This window comes from Caenorhabditis remanei, chromosome IV, assembly GCF_010183535.1.
Source record: "Caenorhabditis remanei strain PX506 chromosome IV, whole genome shotgun sequence".
Taxonomy (NCBI): Eukaryota; Metazoa; Nematoda; class Chromadorea; order Rhabditida; family Rhabditidae; genus Caenorhabditis; species Caenorhabditis remanei.
The window spans coordinates 11,585,731-11,594,678 of NC_071331.1; the positions used below are offsets into that span (position 1 = coordinate 11,585,731).

General features: G+C 36.8%; 1 protein-coding gene across 1 annotated transcript; it reads right to left on the reverse strand.

Moving 5' to 3' along the window:
• Positions 1-2,004: 2,004 nt before the first annotated feature.
• Positions 2,005-7,980, reverse strand: GCK72_013346 (uncharacterized protein; the record flags this gene model as incomplete). Its single annotated transcript, XM_003101224.2, has 12 exons — positions 2,005-2,295; positions 3,109-3,273; positions 3,339-3,449; positions 3,688-3,766; positions 3,830-3,939; positions 4,413-4,654; positions 4,823-4,968; positions 5,251-5,970; positions 6,641-6,756; positions 6,802-6,891; positions 7,170-7,268; positions 7,906-7,980. 12 exons carry the CDS (start codon positions 7,978-7,980, stop codon positions 2,005-2,007), a joined length of 2,244 nt encoding a protein of 747 aa, XP_003101272.2.
• Positions 7,981-8,948: the final 968 nt, after the last annotated feature.

Sequence of the window (8,948 nt, forward strand, 5' to 3'; positions counted from 1 at the left end):
GAACATCAAACTTGAATCCACGTAAGAGAAAATAATCATAAATAAAGTGTGACGGTGTCAAATTGACGCATCGAAACTGTGGATATCCAATTTTTCCTTACAATGTTGTTGTTAGACACAGAATCGGTATGCATTCCGAATCTGGAGGAATTTCTTGGTACAGAATCGTTATCGAAGTTTACTGCAAAATCTTTCAAATTCACTGAAAATTTGTACTTTCACTACAAATTATTCACAGGAATCCATTTTTTATTTCGCTAGCTAACATTTTAAGAGTGCATCTGTCAAAAACAATGAAATCATGTGGTTCAATTCTGTGAACTATAATTCTGATATGAAACCGTATTGAATTGGTAAGAAAACATGTTTATGTAAAGTGTCGAAGTGGCACAATAAATAGAAAAAAGAATAAAAATTCCCAATTTTCGAGAAATTAATTGAAAATCAAAACAAAACAAAGAAAGAAAATGTATGAGGAGCCCGCAAGAGAAATGAAGAAATGAAAGGATTTGAGAGAGGGCGAGATCTTCGAAGTGGAGAGAGAGAGGTGACGTCTTCTGGGTTGATGACGGGATGACAGTAGGTGACGGTGGATGACTCCTACTCGGATTTGTTTCGGGACCTCGAATTCTCTCGTTTTTTATTGAACGACGAGTATTTTCTTCTGCAAAAACAATGCCAACGCATGCGGAGACGGACAAGATTGGATAGAGGTTGGGTGGATGCGATACAATAGGGAGTTCATTTGCAACAACTTGGGGAGAGAGGGAGGGACTTTTATCCGATTGAGATTATTTTATTTCAGATTTTAGATTTCATTCTACGATGAATCACTGATTTGGTTTAGCACGGGTATTATGATTTTCGTGAAACTGAACAATTTTCAGATTCTCGATCTGACCAGATAACGAATTTAATATACCTTGTCGGTTTTGATTCTGACCTGGTTTGTGAAAAATCTGAACCGAATGGAATATCTTTTGGCCTGATTAAGGGTTTTTGGTATCCGTTTCGGTCTGAATAACTCTTTTCCCTATTTATTCAAAAAGTTACAGTTTCAAGTAGTGTAAAAAATAGTGTTGGTGAAGATGCATATGTTTCTGTAGTAATAGATGTTGAGAATGACTATCAGATCTGCTACATTTTTAATGAATACACTGTTTTTTGCATACTTGTCAAATGAGGGGCCGGGCCTGAAAAGCTTAGGCCCAGGCCCGGCCCCTCAGGCCCCTCTTTTCAGGGATATGGGATTTTTGAGAAAAATTTTCAAATTTTTCCCAAAAATTCAATTTTTCATGGGGAAAAATTTTCCAATTTACTCGTTTTTTATACTTTTTTCATGATGATTTAGTATATTTTTCGAAAGATTGACTGAATTTTTCAGCCTTTACTCAAATTCGAAAAAAAAATTTGAAAAAAATTCCTTCCAAAAGACGGGCCTGAGGGGCCGGGCCGGGCCTGAAGTTTTGGAAAAAAAGCCCGGCCCTTGACAAGTATGGTTTTTTGCACATGATTGATGAGTTACGCTAGGACACACTACAGGAAAACTGACGTAGTGCTCACAAGTTTTTCATAAAAAGAACAGAGTTCCAATCAGTACACGGGAAGAATGAAATGCTAACTAACAACGTTCAAATGATCTCTTGCTAAAACAGTTGCCAATAAAATACATATACTATTAGTACGACACGCTTCTTACAACCGCGCTCAACAAAAACCGAAGAAAATATTGTGCGAAATTGAGAGACTCGAGAAAAATACATTTTTCAAGAGCATACTTTTTTTCACGAGAGTACAAGGTGGAGCCCAGTTGTAAGAACTGCGCCAAGCTAATAAGGTCCTCTAAATTTCAATATTTAAGGATCAGATCTATTTATCAAACATTTGAGACTTTCAGAATCTGCTAATATACTTTTTGTAAATCCCCCCAATCGGATAAAACATGCTTATTCATCATCATTCTCATCATTCTCATCATCATCCTCATTCCATACTCTCACAAACTCACTCTAATTTCCTTTGTCCCTTTGGCGAATCGAACATTGCTTTTAACTTCTTCACGGGCAACTGTTTCTCAGCATGCATTCCATCAACTGGATCCCAATGAAGTGATTCAACTGATCCGATTTCTTCTTCCTCTTCATCCACCGCCGTCTCACTCTCCTCTACATCTTTCCAGTCACTCATCACTGGATGCTCCAAACTGCTTCGGCTTGGTTTCGATTTGCCGGCGAAAGCTCGACGGAGTCTTTTCTTCGCCGACGACATTTTTGACGGAGATTTTCGGTCTTCTTGCTGAAAAAGGGAGACGTTCTGAAGAAAGAGAAAGTAGTGTTAGCAATCTCCGATTTCTTGATATGCAGTTTTTGAAACAGGAGCTTCAGAAGTTACTGTTTCGAGTAAGAAATGTTTGAAATGTAGAATATTTCTGTTTAATATTCCATAGGACTGTAAATCTTCGACAAAACTGATTATCTAGTAGTCGTTGATAACAACGTAAAAACAGATTTCCAGTGTCGGGAGCTGCTAGGAAAATTTCACGAATTTTGCTTTCATCATACTTGTCAACTGGGCCGAGACGAGCCGACGGTTTTCTTGAAAAACTTTTTTCAAAACAATTGTACGTTGGTTGATAGCTCAAAAGATAGGTATTTTGAATAGTCATCAACTGAATATAAAACCAATTTCCCAAAAAAACCACACAAGCCAATACAGCCTTTGGTCCGTCCGGGCCGGACCGAGCCGGACCGAGAGCGGTTGAAGCTGGTTAGATTTTTTTGGGAAATTGTTTTTATATTCAGTTGATGACTATTCAAAATACCTATCTTTTGAGCTATCAACAAACTTGGTACGATTTGTTTGAAAAAAGTTATTCAAGAAAAACCGTCGGCTCGTCTCGGCCCGGTTGACAAGTATGGCACTCATAGTAATCAGTTTTTTTTTGAAAATCTATGTTTCAGTTACTTGCTTTAATTTATAATAGTATCGAACTTAACTTTTTGCGCATAGCAGTGATTTACAATTTTTTAAAGCAAAATCTCAAAGTGTATTCACAGTATTCAGTATTCACTGTTCAATACAGATCCCCTATTAAAAAGAGAAACTGACCAAGTCCTCCGTCTGCACACACTTCTGCTCGATGACCGGTTGCGGTGTCTGAATCCTGACATTCTTCGTCTCAATCTCCGTCAACGTCTCCATATCATTCGTATCAATGTACGTTTGCAACTCCTCCTCCTTGGTCTGCACATATTCCGTCTGACTATCAGACTCCTATAATTGAAAATCGGGTGCCATGCAGAGACTATATCTATGGTGCAAGTGCTGAAAAAACTTACGTTTACAATGACTGGTTGTGTCATTGTATCTGAATCCGTGTAGTCGAGGATGACTGTTTGCGTTTCAGCAATCGAGTTGAGAATCATCTCCGTTTGGGTTTCACATTCGAGCTGGAAATGGAAAAGTTGGTTGTTAAGTAATCGTTAATCTAATTAATTAAAAAATCAACTTTTTTGAAACAGTATCAAAATAAAGTAATCAGATAAGAGCAACACTTTGTGGCAGAACTGGATAACGCCTTTAAAGAGTATTAAGTTTCCTAAATTTCCAGTTTCAAATTTTCAACTTATATTTTTTAAATCTCACATGATTAATTGGAACGCTTTTTCAATATCCGAATCAACTCACATTATCTGCCTGTAACACTTCTGTCTGTGTTCCTCCCTCTCCGTATTGTTTCTCATCGGTTTGATGTCCTTTTTCTTCCCTGGAATATCGAAAAACAAATCAAGTGTACTTGAAATGAAAACAGAAATTAATGAGGTCTTACTGAAGAAGAATATCCGTTTGAGTATTCGCGTCGTGAGCTACGAAAAGCACCGCATTCTCTGCAGCCGCTTCTTCGATGTCGATTTGTTTTTGGACAAGTTCTTCGAGGATCTGCAAGGATTGGTATTGGGAACTTTTCGTTTTTCTGATAGGGTGTTATTGGTTAAGAATGGGAAATTTTGCTAGATCATTGGAGTAATTGTACTGAAAATGATATTTCAATGTAGGGAAAATATGTTGTATTAGCACGGCACGATTTTTACAACCGCGCTCCACCGAAACCGAAGAAAATTGTGTGCCAAATTGAGATACTCAGTGAAAAAGAGAATTTTTCAGGGGCATTTCGGTGGAGTGTAGTTGTAAGAACTGTGCCGAGCTGATAGTTGACACCTTTTTGTTCACTTCTCTAATCGAAAGATGCTCCATGATAAGAAAAATCTAGAATAAATTAATTTTCCCAGCTCAAGGAATGCTACGAACTTCTATCTGCTTTTTAACTTATTCTATTTATTAATCGAATGATAATTTCTATTAATTTCACCAAACATCGAAACAGTAACATATGTAATTCCTCTCAAACCTACTTTCGGTGGTTCCTCTCCCTCCGCCTGTTCCTCAATGTGAAACAACTTTGGCATTCCAGATTTCTCATCCAAATCAGTCAAAATCGCTGGAATCTCGAATCCATTATTCTTCGCCTTCACTTCAACCTTCTCCATTGCCATCTTCTTCTTCTCTTTACTCAATAAAGGCATCAGAAATTTCGCCGTCTTATTGTTTCCCCACATTCTCATCATTCCGACTGATGCGCCCATTTGATCACCGCCTGGAAGATTTGGAGTATTGTAAGTAAAATGTTATTTGCTGATTCGAGTAAAATCTGGACGATGAATTTATTTTCTGGAGTTGTAAAAACAGGAAAATACTGTTTCTCATATTTAACATCAGTAACATCCGATTGATTGAACTGATTACAGCGAGTTTGACACCTTACCTGCAGCCATTTTCTCCTGATAATCCAAAATGAGTTTCATGATCAAATTGACGTAGAAATCCTCGAGAGCCACTTGAATCACATTGATTGTCATACTGACAAGCGATAGACCAACGATGACAAATACAAAACAGAGTACCATCATACTGAAAGAAAACAATTGATTCTCGTGGAAATATTTTCGTGTTTCAGGAAAGTTTCTTTTTTTGGTTCAAAATTCAAATATTAGTTAACCTTAATAAGGTTTCGAATTCTGTCCTAGTGGTAGAAAAATGATTGTATATCACTTGGCAAGCTACAAAAATCACTTTCAGTAGTTTTTTTCCTGTTTTGACAACTGTATAACTTGCATGTACTGTTTCCAAATCTATTCTCAATCGTTTAATTTCCTTTCAATATCTTAATTTAGCATCGTCCCAACAACTCACTCTCTCCTCTGCACAGAAACATCTCCCAATCCGATGGTTGACAACGAGATGAACATGAAATAGCAACTCTCTCCATAAGTCCAATCTTCCCAAAGTTTAAAGAGTCCAGAACAGAAGAAAATCCATCCGACAGTGATACCAAGTGCAACCTTCACACTCATCCGAGGCATCGCTCTCTCCTCTTCGTCTTCTATATCTTCATAATCACTTTCATTCCGTTCACTTCCCAATTCTGATGCCACGGAGGACACTTCAATATGAATATCTGGATTTGCAGTTCCAGCTTCTACATTCACTAGGTCATCTCCTTTCGGAAAGTTTCCATTTCCTCTCCGACACAGACGAAATGCTCCAAGATAAGTAGTAAAGTCCTCGAATCCTTTGACACATCCATTAATATTATTATAGAGAAATTTTCCCAAATCATTCAAAGTGATCAACATGAATGGGATACCAACACAAGAGTAGATTACTGTAGCAATCCTTCCAGCAGATGTTGTGCATGCAATATCTCCGTATCCAATAGTTGTAAAAAGAGTTCCAGCGAAGTACATTGCAGACATAAACGTCCATTGAGACTCGTTTTTCACAGAGAAATCTAGTTTCTGTTCGTAGTTATCGATGGCTTCTTCAAGTGCTTTCTTTCGATAAACACGTCGTTTACTCGCAGGTTCTTGAATGAGTTCTTCCATTCGGAGCAGTAATAGTCGACGTTCTCGTCTGCAAATATTGATGATGATCATATTATGGAGGAAGCTTCACAAGTATTAGAAATAATCATACTTGTCAAAAATCGGGCCGGCCCGAAATTTCTCTTGGCCCGGCCCGGCCCGGCCCGGATTCAAAAATGGGTACCCATTTTTACCAATTTTTTTTTGAAATTTTTCGAAAAAAAAACAGTAAAAATTCTTAAATTATCATACATATTCACATTTTGATTCAATTTTAAATGTTTATTCGAAAACTATACTTTTTTCAAAAAATTTCAAAAAAAAGTTCAAAAACTCAAAATGTTTTGAAAAAATGTTTCAAAACGGGCCGGGCCGAGATTTTTCCTGATTTCGGCCTGGCCCGGCCCGGCCCGTGACAAGTATGGAAATAATTAAGTAGCATTGTTTATGAAAATTATTCGGAACACTTGTAAATTGCGACTGTGTTAACAAGAGTAGGCCACCTATTGAAAGAACATGCTCAAATAGCAAATGTGATTTATCTGAAACAGTTTTTTTTTTGAAAAAGTTAATCTGATCTCCACCAAATACAGCGGAAAATGAAGGTATACATATTTCTAGAAGTTTTCGTTAGAGTGAGATTTGGAAAAAACAATTTCATAAAAATCATTTAAAACGATAATTTTATTTCAATTTTAGTCCATGTCTGTCAAACTCACTTATACTTATAATCCTCTTCACTAGCCACTTCTTCAGCTGCTCCACTCTCCAGAAAATAGAATATAAGTGCTCCAATAAGCATGTAAAACATGATGAATATCAATGGGAATAGGTACTGAAATGATTACATCTATTTAAAACCATTCGACTACCTACTCACTTTAATATGATATTCTTTGTAAGCTCGATGAAACCGTTGTCCCCATGTCTCTTTCTCTTTCTCTTCTCCTTCTGTTTCATGGATTCGACTCTGAAAAATGGAACAAGATTAGTGTCAAGTAAAAGTTTACTACTGGTGCTCAACTATTCTACAAGACTATCAGGATAGAGGGAAACAGAAAATGGTTAGGGATGGGAGAATCAGAATGAAAAAAGCGGTGAAGTGAATGCATATAGTGGGATACCCTTTTGAACTCTAGATACTGAGATGCTCCGTAGAAATCGGTCGACAGCTTATGCTACAATCGGATACATTTCATTAGTAGCTTGTCGTGGAATTTGTGAAAACTGAAAGAGCTAGAGACTTACTTGTACCACTTTATCTCTATCTGGATTGGAGTGCCGGGTGGCTGATGACTGAGCGCCAGCTGAGATTTGAGATGGTCTACGGAGACGGTCGCCGGATGCCTGAAATGGAAGGGTTGTTATGAATGAAAGAATTGAGGGATGATGAAAAATTTAACATCAAATGAATGTAACCCGAAAATTTAAGTACTGACTGAAACAGTCATTTTTTCAAAAAATTGAGTAAGACACTCATACAACAAATATCAATAAAATTGTATTGTAATAGTGAATTTGTAATAGTAAACCCCAGAAGAATCAACACAGCTTTTTTTTCCAGTTTCAACAAATATGTTCAAAAAATCAGAAACGTGGCACTTCAATAAAAATTGTGTAGAAGAACTTAACTTTCAACTTTACTTTTCCAAAAGGTTTTTTTTTTAATTTTCATAAGAATCATATTGTCTGTATTGTAATTCAAAAATAATATATGTTTCAACAGTGCCAGATGACGAAAAATGCATTTTCTATTTCGTTAACACTCCCGTTCTAAGTTGTCTTATAAAAAATAGTCGAATTAATCTTAATCACTTTCCTCATCAATTTTTCGTTTTCAGAACTCTAAACTGGAAAAGTATGTAGATGTTTCCACAATTGCTCTGTTTCAAACATTCGATTTTATGTGCCTCCAGATTTCGAATGCTAATTGGTTACTTCTGATCACCTTCTTCTTATAATTGAAATACTTCTAAACACTCACCCCCGAGTTGGGCCTCAGATTCCGGTTGTTATTGGACGATCTGCCAAATCCGACAGCTCGTAGAAGCACCGGCATGGCTGGAAACAATTGGATTGCGAGTTTTTAGAATGATTCGATTGGGTGAGAAAAGAAGTAGCAGATAAAAGGAGAAGTTGAAAGAGAAAAATTAAAATCTAACTATCAACAAAAATTCGTATTTAATTCACTAGCATGAGAACGGTTCAGCATAACTTCTTTGAAAGACATGAAAGAATAGAAACAGAGAAAAACACAGGATTGTGATTGTGAATATCAAATGCAGTACTAAAAGTCTGACATGGAATATCTGAAACAGAATTCGTTTTCATTGCACCGTAGACGTAATTTTTCTCATTTGTTGGGTGAGAGATCTAAATAGGGTTTAAGATAGCTCAACAAACTAAACGGTCTTGAAGCTTCACAAGATGATGCCGTGGTTTTCGACAATAATTTGAAATATGAAAAATGCGCTGTTTGAAGACATTTGGAAAAATTTTAGCGATTCACATTGTTGAAACTCGTTATTTCGACTGTTCAAAACAGAGAAAAATGAACCAATCAGTTGACTAGATCGGAATAAAGAAATTTGTCTTCAAATCCCAACTCTTCTATTCTCAAAGAGAACCTCAAAAACTAATTTTCATTGCTTGTTTGAACTGACTGCTGGAATCTCGTAAAACATGTCTATGTCGCCCTCTGAGATGTTATCTCCTTTCAAACGTCCATTCACTTATCACTTCTATTCATTACCCCTTCCTTCTCTTGTCATTTTGTCTAGTCGTACAGCTCATCAATAGAAAGAAAAAAGATGATGAGAAGGAAGGAAAAAAACAAATGAACACCAAAGAATTTGAAGGAGAAAAAAGTGTCGTCGAGTCGATTAGTCGAATCGAAAAGAGAGGTGGGATGAAAACGAAAAGGAGAATGAGAGAGGTGATTTTACACATTTGAAATGAAATTAAATGAATCCGAATGGATCGGAAAAGAGTCGTGGAGTCAAAAGATTGATAGTAGGGAAACGAGGC